The sequence below is a fragment of the Lutra lutra genome, chromosome 15, assembly GCF_902655055.1.
Source record: "Lutra lutra chromosome 15, mLutLut1.2, whole genome shotgun sequence".
In the NCBI taxonomy this organism is placed as follows: domain Eukaryota; kingdom Metazoa; phylum Chordata; class Mammalia; order Carnivora; family Mustelidae; genus Lutra; species Lutra lutra.
The window spans coordinates 54,411,116-54,424,918 of NC_062292.1; the positions used below are offsets into that span (position 1 = coordinate 54,411,116).

The 13,803-nt window shown below is 38.8% G+C and overlaps 1 protein-coding gene across 1 annotated transcript in view; it reads right to left on the reverse strand.

The window, feature by feature from the left end:
* USH2A (usherin) overlaps positions 1-13,803 on the reverse strand; it is a 705,277-nt gene that overhangs the window by 494,962 nt on the left and 196,512 nt on the right. The window contains 1 exon segment of the mRNA XM_047705734.1: positions 164-394. Coding sequence (XP_047561690.1) covers positions 164-394 — 231 coding nt within the window.

The window sequence follows — 13,803 nt, forward strand, 5'->3', positions numbered from 1 at the left end:
ACATAGAATACCCACAAAAGATGGACAAGTTGACACAATCAAGATGAAGTTATAAGGTCTGAATTCGTATTTCTTTGGACAATTCACTCTGAAGGGATATCAAAATAATAAGAAACACCTCGGAGCTTAGTATCTATTCAATAGTGATGTCAAAAACACTTACCGGTAAAGTCCGTATTGACCGGATGTGTGGAACTGGGAAATTTATAATATCCATTCCCTATGAAACGAACTCCTTTCATCATCATGGCCGTGGGAGCTGGAAGAGATGACTCTCTCCTTTCCAGCTGATACACAGGAGAGGGGCCATTGAGTTCTTCGGGTGGGAGCCATCTAACACGGATGGTTGTGCTGTTGATTCCTTCCACCGCAGGAGGCCTCAGTTGGGTTGGTGCTAAATGTCAAAAAACACTTGTTACATTCAAGAACTGAGCTTCTGTCTCCAGACACAGTTTTTCACACACAGGTATACACGCACTTGTGTACATCACACTCAAGATCAAATCAGTTGTGGTCTCAAGTCGTTACATGGCTCTAGGAACTGAAGACACTATAGAGTTTATCTTAAATGTAAATAAAGACCATGAACAAAAAGGTATCATAAAACTTTGAGAATTGAACAAAATTTCTTCTTGCAAATAATTTCTCTACTCTTCCTCACTCAGGAAAAGATATTTCTTATTATAGTCTGCTGGTGCCCCACTCGGATTCCCTTTACCAAGCTGGCACTGCAATGGTGCAGTGTGTCCATTTATCTCCAATGGCTCATAGTTGCCCCTTTTCTGGAGAAATTCCCTTGCCTGAGTGGACACTACCTCACCCAGAAGATCCCTCATGAAACGTGCAGTCTATGACTAGCCATGACAACCACCTTTTGATCCCAAAAGGTAGAGTCCCTCATCTTAACATGGCTTCGACTTATGGCTGCAATTCACAGATGCCAGTGAAATAAAGGAAATGACTAAAGTGGTCTAATTCATGAGACAAGAGGGAGTGTGGGGTCTGAGAAGTATTGGGCCAGGGTGAATAGTCACTAGTTGGTGCCAGCCAACAGATCATGCAGGAACAATGAATGACCCAAAGTTGCCAAATCTTTTACTTGACTAAAAATAGTCATTTTGTGTATAATTTTTCTGATTTTTGAAGCTTAGTAACTAGTTTAAATGAAAACAAATAAGCGAAACCACTCTGAAAGCCAAGCAGAGCCTCCACATGAACAAAAAGAGCCTGTGAGCTCAGGGGTTTACGAACTCTGGTCCAGATACAACAGACTCAGGGCAGCCCTCTGGGCCCTAAAGTGACCACAATACCTCCAGGGACTGTGCCTAGCAGCAGTGAATGCCTAGTGCCCAAGCACACACTGAGGCCTTGGCACACTTCGCAGTCCTGGGACCCTGGCAGTTCTCTGGAGGCTTCTGGGAAACTCCAGGAGTGAGTAACAGAGATAGAGATTTTCCCTACAACTTGTTGCAAAGGGGATCGGGGTAACAACTGAGTTAATAAAAATAAAGTTTTGTTTTAATTTTTCTTCTTTTATTTTTATTTAAATTCAAGTTAGTTAACATATACTGTATTATTAGTTTCAGGGGTGGAATTTAGCAATTCATCACTTGCATATAGTACCCAGTGTTCATTACATCAAGTGCCCTCCTGATTTTTCTTCTTAAACAGCTGAGTGTTTAGGTTGGGATTCATTCCCACTCTAAGTGGGTTCACTGCATTTGAGAGGTACAAGCAAAGAACAAAGGTTATTATCACCAAGCCTACTTTTTAAGGGTTTAAACCAAAGCTGTGGACTCTTACTTTACACCTGTGTTAACACAGACTTTTGCACACAAAGTCGTTCCCTGTTTCAATAAACACAAATTAAAACTATATGAACTCAAGAACTGATTCCTTAATGAAAGACAATTCACCTTAAAACAGCTTAGAACAAGTACTATCTGTTACTTTCTAGAAAGCCTGGCCAGCTTTCCAAAGGGAAACAACTAATTGTGATTCTATTTTAACTTTTTGTAAAGAAGAGGGCACTGAGGAAAATGTCCCTCAACTTAGAAAGATAATTAACAATTCTGTTCATCTTCTGCCACTGCAAACCATGTGATGTTTTTATTTTTATATATGTATGACTCTGTAAATTTTATGCATGATTTCCTTTAGCATTCCTTGCCAAACCACTCTTGCCAAACCATTTACCATTAGTAAATGGTGGGTTCTCAAAGATTTCACTCTACAAGTTATGCCTCATCTTGAAAATAATCCAAAACAAAATAAAAAGCTGACCATCTAGAAATTTCTTCTCCCCTCAAGTTCTCTTCAGTGTTTGGAATTCCATTCTTGTATTGAAATTTCAGTATTGGCTACGAGTTTAACAAGGGAAGAAGGATTGTAAAAAATTCTTGAGTTCTGGGTTCGGGAATCAATTACATAATTTTTTATTGCCCAAAACTTGCTATTTAAAAACACAAAAGAAGGGTGCCTGGGTGGCTCAGTTAGTTGAGCATCCAACACTTGATTTCAGCTCAAGTCATGATCTCAGAGTCCACAGATCGAGCCTCACATTGGGCTCTGCACACGGTGGGGAGTCAGCTTGAGATGCTCTCTCTCCCTCTCCCACTGCCTCTCTCCCAGGTCTCTCTCAAGTAAATAGATAAATCCTTAAAATAAATACATAAAAGTACAAAAGAGGAATTTTGAACTTTTCTATTTTCTATAGTCCACATACAATTCCCTAGGGTTCTGGGACAAAAGGATTTGACATTTTAATTTAAAAAGATACCATTTATTCCAATGATATCCAATGGGACTTTCTCTAACGGTGGAAATGTTCTAGATATGTATCGTCTGATATCGTAGGCATTAGCCACATATGGATAACAAGCTCTTGGGGTGCCTGGGAGGCTCAGAGGGTTAGGCCTCTGCCTTCAGCTCAGGTCATGAACTCGGGGTCCTGGGATCAAGCCCCACATCGGACTCTCTGCTTGGCAGGAAGCATGCTTCCCCGTCTCTCTGTCTGCCTCTCTGCCTACTTATGATCTCTGTCTGTCAAATAAATAAATAAAATGTTAAAAAAAAAAGAAAAAAAGAAAAAAAAACAAGCTCTTGATATGTGGCTAATGACACTGAGAAATGCAAATTGGAATTCTATTTAACTTTAATTGATTTTATTTTAAGATTAAATAACCATAAATGACTATTGTGACTACCATACTGGTTAGCAAAGACCTAAAGAATCATGAACTATACATATGTGGTGCATTGAGAATACGATTTCCATTTTTAACTAAATATTTAGAGAAATTAGGAGTATACCTTCTGTAGTGCTAAAGAACTGAAGAGTATTATCCTTGCTTAAAATCAGCCTCTTTTTCAAAGTCCCATCTCCTTGACATTTGGTATTTCTTTACTCCAACCATCCAGCTAGTTAGGGATCATGGTGAGGTTTTGTACCACTCTAGTATTCAGAATCCCTTACCCCATTGATAGCATAATCCAAAATTCGCTTATATAATCAGGAACATAAATTCAGAGTCAAACAAAACAAAAGGAATTCCAGTAACTCAATAGTTTTTTTAAAAAAATATCTTCTAAAAGTGAGAGTGCACTTTTTTTTTTAATTTGGCAAAATGATTATAAACAATAAGGGCACTTTCACTGAGAACCCATTACAATTAATGATGATTGTTTAAATTCTAACAAGTAGTGGAACACTTCTAAATTCACAGGGGAATTATTCCACCAAGCAATTAGACTATTCTTAGGAAGTCAACTACAGAGAATGAGTCAAATTAGAGTATATTTTTTTATTCTCTTGCTTAAAAAAAAACCAAACAACCTTCCAGCTGGTATGTTGTAGTTTCACTTAGAGGCGTCAACCCAGCCTGTTTGAAAGGGTGAGCACCCTACTGAGTCATTATCTTCAGAGTTCCCCTAAGACCAGAGGGGGAATTTTCAATCAATTAAACTAGACTGGTCACACACACACACACACACACACACACACACACGTAAAATGATGAAAAGGAAAACAGATATTCCTGAACTATTAAACACACTCACACAAATACAGACTCACCAACAAACAGGAGGAATCAAGGATTATTTCTCAGACTATCAAAGTAAAGGGATTACAGCTATAAACTTGTTAATCACGAAACAGTGAATTAAGAGACAACATAGAGTAATTGAAAGGACTCTGCAGTCTTTCAGAGATTATATTTTACCTTTTAATTTCCAATTCTGCATGACTTAGGAAAATCACTTAAAACTTATGTATGCCTCAGTTTTCCCATCTACAACATAAGGATGAATTTTCAGTGGAATACCTTGACAATAACTGCTTTTAAAAGAAATATATATATGTTGTTAACTGAACATAATTATAAAAAAAGAAAGAAAAAAACAGCATATATAATTGTGTTAGGTTTTGCAAAGCAAATTTCTGTATAAACACAAGGCACTATTATTATTAGCCAATAACACATCTTTCATATCACATATTATAAAAGGATATAATTCATCCACATTAAAAATCTGTATTTACTCAGAAAATCCTCTTACAGCTGTAAAGCAGAAAATGGATCTTCAATATCCATCATTGCAAAGAATAACAACATACAGTCTGTTTCTACTTAGAATAAAATTACAATGTTTTTGTATTTTCTGCAACTGCTTTGTATCCAGTTCCCAGCCTAGCTCTTCTATTTATAAATATGGTTTTATAAAAAGCGCTGATAATAGACATTCTTCTTTATGCAGCATTTATTACTTTATAATCTGATTAATAGCATATCATAATGCATAAATTTACATGTGCAAAATTTATGTAGCGTGGAGTTTGAGTGTCATAGGATAAGAATGGAAGGCTAAATGAGCAGAAGCTCTCATCGACGGCAAGTCTTTAAAATCAAATCTCCTTATTTGTTTTCAAGCAAGAGTTTGTTGCCTATGAACACCGCACGGCAGTGTCAATATCTTAAAACAACATCAACTCTCTATTACAGAGACAAAAATCAAGGAATGAACAGCCTTTTTACATTTCAGGCCTATGTGGGGAGCAGACTAACGCAAGCCATCCGCAGGCACTTTGGCAATAGGACATGATTTTGACTTTTCCTCAGAAATGCAAAACTGTTGCGAGAACTGCAATTTGCCCAAACACTGCTAGGCCAGAATGCCCGTGGAAGGGCACTGGGGTCAGGACTTAAATAAGAGAGCCAGGCCAGGAAGCCATGATTTCTCAATTGACCACCACTGTACTGCAACTGGTCTCCAGTCAGTGCCCAGAAGAGGAGAGAAGTTCTCCCCTCAGAACCTCAGAAATCAGACAGTGTTGACTTGTTCCCCGTCTATTCTCTGACGGTAGAAACAAGAACAAAATCTACTTTATCACGTCCTCCTTCTTGGTTTACTAGTAGTCTCCTCCACGAGAGAAGATGTACAATGGAACCAATGTGGGAAGGAGAGAGCTGAGTTTCTAGACTGGCTCCTTAGGTCCCCAGTCATGGAAGAGGGCTATTCCAGAAGTTGGCCTCTTTGGTCCTCAGAGCCCCATCTGTTGAAGAGCACGATAGACCCGACTGTATCTTCTGGTTTCAAATTTCTCTGACTGAACCTTTTCAAGCACTGCTTCTCAGTGAGGAAACAAGAAGGGGATGTTGGACTTTGGACACAGGGATCGTCTCAGCCCTCCAGGAAGCCAGCGAGCTTACCCCCTTCAGCTCTGAGCCACCTGTTCCTTTACCCCAGCATGGAAATATTATGATTTCTCCATGTGTTCTAGGACATAGAGAAAGGCCGGAAAGCACTGCTTTCAGAGAATTTAAGGGAAATCGCCTCCCTGGTGAATCAACACTACCTTTCCCAGCTGTTGTTCTGGTGATCGTCAATAACTTGCACATAATGAGCATCCTAGACGTGCAGAGGAAGGGACCTGCGCTCTCTGAGCTGCACAGGAAGCAGCAGCAGTGAGGACAGCGAGCACTGTCCCCTAAAGTCCGCCGTTAATAAAAGGTAGCTGCTGGGACTGTAATTATGGCATCCTTGCTACCCAAACTTGAAGCTTTTATGGGGCTTATGCAATTAACTACTTAAATGCATCGTAACGCTTGCTTCTCTGACAGCAAAATATTGATTTTTTAATCATTTTCAAGTCTCCTCTAGCACAAATAAATGTACTACAGTTACAGTTAATGCACTGTGTACATGCGTTAAATGCTGGTGTGACACAATTTATTATTTTGTGATCTGTAGAAGTGAAGTTTGGCTTCTCAGAAATTAGCATCACCAATCTGATATCAGTATGGAAACTATGGTTGTCCTTGATACTCCAACTTCTCTAACTTCACAAAGCTAAAGACCTTTGTTAATAGGATAGTTAGGCTTTAAAAAAGAAAAGGAAGGGGAGCTGGACATAAATCTTTTATATATGTCAGTGTAGGAGAAAATTAAAAATACTCTAACAGAGAAGATACAGTTTATATTTTCCTAAAGGTGTCACTGTGGGACCTATGGCAACTTTGTTCAGATGAGTTTTGCTTACTTAATTGCTTTCCTTATACTTATTTAAGGTAGAGCTATCAAAATATTTTACATACTCTCTGATCCAGATGATTTTAACATATTCCAGTCTTGTTGTTTTAACACCTTTCTGTCGATAACAACACATTACAAAGCTTGAAGACTGTTTTAAAAAGTATGATTTCGGCATGCCCAAAAGGCCAGCGGAGCCCGTAATAAAGTCACGTATCTGAATGCAGACCCGGAGACAGAGGTCATTACATGTTTCATCAACAAGCCTTTTCCTTGAGTGCATCTGCACATTCAGAATTAAAGTTGGTGAGCAGAAAGCAGTTAATTTTGTTTTGTTAGAAATAATATCATTTTAGTTTTAGCATCTAAGACAGATGCCAGCATTTCACTCCGAACAGATGGTAATTCCATCTAATAGAGCATCTCTGTATTAGTAAGGTCTGTTGTGTATACAAACAGTAATAAACAGTAGGTAAGGATCAAAATAAATTTTAATTGTTGACATTAAATTCTGGCAGCCACCGTTCTAAGGCTACAATATTCCTTTTTCAAGTCTGTCAGATTTACTAACGCTGCAAAAGCTTTGCCGAGAGCTGCCAGATCCCAGTTTCAGTAAAAAGGGGTTTTGCATGCCACCAGTTACAGATCTCTGCACGAGGATGTCTGTTTCCATCCACTGAAACAATTGTTCAAGGATAACATGGAACTGGTACTACCATCTCTGTAATGGTCAGCCAGGAGTCCTTTTAGAATGTTCCTGAAGGACGGAGCATTTCATGAAGAGGGTAGTATAAAATGCTACATCCAAACTGCTTCATGATGCATTAACTGTATTACCACAGCCCCTTTCCTACCCTGCTGGGTCAGGGTCTCCCATTCAATTCATTTCATGCTCTTTGCCAATCTGGGCATTCCTGAACTTCTCTGAAAGTGACATCATTCCTTTCATTTTGTTTGCTTTGCCGGAGTCTGAAGGATTTCCCTGACAATCAGAGTTACCATCAGCTGCGCTCTTCCATAGGCTTTGCTGTGGATCAAGTGTGCCGACAAGCACCAATTTGGTGCTGCTATTGCTTCCAGCGATCTGGTATTACAAGTAGTAGCCGCTATTTATTTTGGGAAGTGGCCATGTTTAAAAAAAAAAAATCATTAAAAAACCCAGTTTGGCATTCAGGTGACTGTTCAATAACAAACATGCTTTGCAATCATATTTCTTTAAGAAAATGGATGTATTTTTTATAATCATGAAAAATATATTGCTTCCACCATATGGGACAACCAACGACTCACCAACCGATTTAAGATGCAGCATATTGAGCTGACCATATGTTACAGTGCTGTTGAATGGCTGAGTGATTCATGCCCGTCACATTCTAGTATATCAATTAAAGCTCCTTGAAGTCTGCATGATTTGTGTCTCTGTTATTAAACCCTGCTAATTCATCCCACTTACACATCTGTTATAAATCTCTAGGAGTGCAGCATGATTCATGGCAATCTGTGGGCATGCTACAGCAAATTCTTCTCCTTGTAATTAACAGTAAATTGTTTTACTGCGATGCAATGAATTTTTCAGTTATATTGCAAATGAACTCCTAAATGTGAGGTTCTTTCCTAAGAACTGACTTATATCATTAGGCAATTAAAAAGTATTGCTTTGAACCAAACGCTTTTAATCAAGAGAAATACAACTTAAACATTGCTTCAGAGCCACCGAAATTTGACATGTTGGTTAAAAGTGTAAAATAATTTCTGTCGTCGAAAGAGCAAAGCCAACAAATTAAAAAAAAAAAAAAAAAAAAAACCAAAACCCTCGGCGTACCCCGGATTTCACGGACGCTGAGACACAGCACGGCGGCCCGGGAAACACTCAGCGAGACACGTTTGCACAGATACTGTTTATCTTAGAAGTTACTTAAGTCATCTGTCGTGACCAAATCTCTCAGATTGCTTTCTACTTCTCTAATGGTAAAACAGTGCCTTTATTCTTGAAATAAATAATCGGATAATTAGCCAAGTTGAAACATCAGAGGATTCCAGTGCTGTTCAAGTGTTCTTGTCAAAGGTGAAGCAAATTCATTTCGGCTCGCCTCTGCAGCTCTTCGAGGAGGCTTTGATTTTTTTTCCCCCCACTTTTTTGGCAGCAGCTTCAGATTCATGAGTCCATACATCAAGTCGGTAGTTTAACAACAAATGGAATTAAATTCAAAGAAGGGAAACTAATTGAAGGACAGCAACAAAAGTGTTTGGTAATGTGCTTTTTAATATGGCATGCCACATTTGCATGATAATTTTTCCTTTTTAGTATGGAGCAGAAAGTGACTAGCTTAATGAGGGATTATTCAAGACAGGAACGAACAAAATGCATTCATAACTAAGAACAAAGATTGTATTATGAAACAAAAACAGGCAACCTCAGAGAAGTAACGGGATGATTGGTTTATGCATTATGAATAAAAAGATAGAAAAATATTTATATTAGTATTCACTAATGACTATATATACAAGATTGTTGTAATTAAAATTATAAATTAACATATTAAGAGTGCTTGTTTAATCACTCTGGGTCCTATTCACAGTGAAAAGACTCCTGTACCTGCATGCAAACAATGTGTGTTTTCAACTGAGCTGCAAACAGCCTATATATTTTACTTTGGATTCAGAGGAAAACCTTAATGCACCACTAATTACTTGCTTAATGGGAGATGGGCACTTCTAAGCTGGTTGTGTGGGGTCAATTTATGACAGGCAAAGGAGATGGCACATTGTTCGCCCAGGGATGGAGCTCCAGAAGGAATTTCTCTTAAGGTTTAAAGTGTGCCGAATTCACAAAGTGTGGAAGCACACCAATTTCCTAACATTGAAAGGGTAGTCTTAAATTAAACAAACAAACACAAAAAAAAACCAACAAAAAAAATCCAAAAACCAAAACACAGCAGGGACTCTCACGGGCCTGGCGCCATGCGTACATTACCCTCAGACATCCAGAAGCAGCTCCTGAACCACCAAAGACCTGCTTGGAGACTTTGTTACAGAGAAAAACACAGCCGCCCCTGGGGATACACCTCCCCGCAGATCATTTCTCGGGTTTGTCACCGGCACGATCCTAACCGAGCAGTGACACAATACTCTGAAGGCAATGCACCGATTCTAACCACATCTCTCACTGAAAAAATACTTAAAACAAGAGCAAATTGAAATTCTCAAGCTTTCTAATGAAAGTCAGATCAATCTTTACAAGTATCTTTTTTATTTCTGTGACGGAGATTTAAGGAGGAAACATACTTTCATGACTCAAGGCTTTGGTGCCCTTTTTCAAAGTTTTTGAATGGTCACCGGCTACTTTCAATCTCCCATAATAAATTCCTGTGAACTGCATTTGCACTGAAGAGTTAATTCCTCACACAACCATTAGAATTCGTTGCAGTAATATAATCCCTCCAAATTGCAGTTTTATGACTGGAAGAAACAGGACAGGAAGAACCCAAAAGCTGCAAGTCAACTTTGATTTCTTGCCTATAGCCAACCTGTTGACTTCGAAGGGATCGACCTTCCCTTTGTGTCTATCTATGACTTAGGATCTACGAGTTATATCCAGATGTTTAATCTTAAGAAAATCTTAGAGGAAAACTTATATTTATTAAAAATAAGTCTGGCAAGAAAGATATTGGATCTGTAATTGCTGGACTTTTCCTTATATTCCAACCAAAAGATGTAAGTTCATTCTTACCGATCTCAATACCCTCCATGCCAAAAAATGATGTATTTAAAAATACATCAAATGGCAAGCAAAAATTATTTTGCTGTACTTCTGTCATGTAAGTGTCCTGATTCTCTGCTTGGCGGAAGAAGAATCAAAGAGTTCTACGAAATGTATGACAGGATTAAGAAATAAACATTTTCCTCGGAGAATACTAAAATCTCTTTTCCTTCAGAAATGAAAGCATTTGGGGCACCTGGGTGACTCAGTGGGTTAAGCTTCTGCCCTTAACTCAGGTCACGGTCTCAGGGTCCTTGGATGGAGCCCCTATCAGGCTCTCTGCTCAGCAGGGAGCCTGCTCCCCCCACACACACCCTCTGCCTGCCTCTCTACCTTTTTGTGATCTCTTTCTCTGTCAAATAAATAAACAAAAAATCTTGAAAAAAAAAATGGAAGCATTTTACGTGGAAACAAAAGTTAGTGTATTTCTTTTAAGGGAAATTCTATAGAAGGAAAATTTTGGCAAACAACAAAAAAGAGTGTTAAATTTACATATGTAAATGTACACATTTAGGACATTTTAAATTTACCATTACATCTTCCCCTGTAACTGCTCAGTCCTTTACATTCCAGCACTAGAGTTCTCCCCAGAGGGTCACCAATGTCACCTTCCTTGTAGGTCACATTCCTCTTGCTTTGCCTATAGCATATGGTACTACAGAATTCTAGATCCTTCTAGAATTCTCCCTTCCCATAACTTTTTCTGACACTGCTCCCTCTAATTCTGACCATTTCTCTGTTCCCTTTACTCCTCTTTTCTCTTTCTCCCCAAATATGACCATTCACTAAGATGTGAACTTTTAATTTTTATTTTTTCTGTTTTCACTAGTTCATTGTCATCCAGAGTTTTAGCTTTATCTATATGCAATAATTACAAAATCTGTACCATTGTTAAGCTCCAGATTTGCATTTTCTGCTGCAGGCTCCTTATAATCATCATGGATATGTTTCTATCAAATCAAACTTAAACTCCTGGGTTTATTTCTCCCATGTGTTCTTTCTTCATCTTTCTCATTATCTTTAATGCCATCACCATGGTCTGCAATATTTACTGTCATCTTCAATTCTTCCTTCTTCTTAACCTGTGGATTTCTCTTCCTTGGTTCACCTGCATTCCCTTCCATCAATCTTTACTTCTATTCATTGGATTTACTCCCTCACTGCCTCTTAGAAAAGTCTACCAGACTCTATTTGCAAATCTCTTCTAGTCTATTCCACATTCTACTGCCAGAGGACTCTTCATAAACCCGTTTTCATCCCATTCATACCTGGGACAGTGCTAATCTCTAAAATAGCGATTAGGGTGGCATGTGCCCAGTAAATACCTACCCAAATCCAAACCAATCCTTTAGGGTCCACCTCAAATGCCATTGCATCTGTGCTAACTTCCCAATCTCCCAAATCAAAGCTATCTATCCCGTATTCTATGTTCCCAATAGCTTTCTTTTGTCCTTTCTCCAATGCCTTCAGATGTTAAGCCTACCCGTTGTATGTTGACATCTTCACGCAAGCACCATTAAGGTGTCTTTGAACAGAATTACCTTTGAATCCCCCACAGTGCCCTAAAAAGGTAAGCCCTTATTACATGCTTACTGAATTGACCATTCACAACAAAATACAGTAACTATATGATTATGGCACATTATTATATACTGCAACTAACAAATTTGAAATCTGTAGTTTTTGAGCAAAATTTTGAAATGCTTACTATAATTCTAAATGGTATAGTCCTTACAGAACTGAAAAATAATCTTTTAGGCTTTAGCACACCTACAGTTTATTTTTGTAACATAGTCCTTAGTTTCAGGACTCTGCATTATTTCATTTGTGTTGTAAGAGTGTAATAGAAGCAAAGTTATAAAAAAAATTTTAGATTTTGATAATATTAGAAATTTTATAACATTTACATTGCGACAGAGAATAATCATGATAAAAATAACACTTTCGGGGCGCCTGGGTGGCTCAGTGGGTTAAAGCCTCTGCCTTCAGCTCAGGTCATGATCTCAGGGTCCTGGGATCCAGCCCCGCATTGGGCTCTCTGCTCAGCAGGGAGCCTGCTTCCCCCTCTCTCTCTGCCTGCCTCTCTGCCTACTTGTGATCTCTGTCAAATGAATAAATAAAATCTTTTAAAAAAATAACACTTTCTACTGAGGATTTACTTTGTTCTGGGCACTGCTTTCAGTAGTTAAACTTCTTAATCTTTATGAAACCTATAAAATAAGTTATCCTTATTTTTGAGTTGGAAAATCAAGCCACACGAGTCACATAATTTACATGAGGTCATAGAGCTAGTGTATGGCAGAACCCCAAATTTAAATCCTGGCATCCTGGCTTATCATGCTTCCCCTAAATATATGAATAAGCTCTTATTTTTAAAAAGTCGATTAATCTGTGCATCTCGTGGCTTTCAGAGACTATGAGAAGTTTCCAAGTTCTATCTTCCAAGGATAAAGAGTCAAAATTCAGAAGACTTAGATTAGTTTCATTTCACTACTTTTCCAGTGGACAGGAGTGGCCTTCAGTATGCTCACCAGTAGCTAAAATGGGAGCTGCACAGAGCGCTCAGCTATGGTATCTTCCATGCCACAGAAACCAATTACTACAATCAAGGTGGATGCTGTTAGCACACTTGCTATCACTGGTGTGTTGACCGGGCAGGATCTGTTCTATAGACATTTATCCTGCTTTTCTCTTCCCATCCTCAGGGCCCATCCAGTCTCTGCATTTTCCATGAAAAGACAGACTGAATCTCATCTAGAGGAGAGTGCTTGTACTAGCGCTAGAAACTATGGCACATGCAGCGCAGACAGGAGATGCAGTGGTATGCAGTGAGGGAGAGACTTGAGGGAGGAGTAGTTACTGAAAGTGTTATTGGAAGTGATGTCATAAGGAAGATGAATTCGACTGAGGATAGCCCCAACTGTTGAATAGAGGCCACAGAGAGATATTCTGGATCAATGTAAGAAATCACCCTTTGAAAGAGGTCTCTAAATATGGATTTGCCTGAGAAGTGGTAGCTCCCCTACCAGTAAAGGTATCAAACTTGAGTTGGATAAACACTTGGGAAGAATATTACACAGAACATACTATTATTGGTTAGAAAGTCACACTAGATGACTTTTGTTTTGAAGATTCTATTATTTATTTGGGAGAGAAAGAGAGACAGTGGAGGGAGGTGCAGAGGGAGAGGTAGAAGCAGATTTGGCACCGAGCACAGAGCCCAGTGCAGGGCTCAATCCCATGACCCCAAATCACAACCCAAGCTGAGATCAAGAGTTCCATGCTCAACCCACAGAGCCACCCAGGTGCCCCACACAGATGACTTTTATGTACATTACAACCCTGGAAGTCTTGATTTCAGTTCTGCTCACTCACATGATCACGCTATTCTCTACTATAACTCAGGCCAATTTTCAGCTTGTGTTGTTTCTATTTTTGCTTTCCTCCAGCCTGTAAGATAGATTCCTCTTTTTTTGTTCCCTAGCCCCAAACTACATAATTTTTCCAAAAGG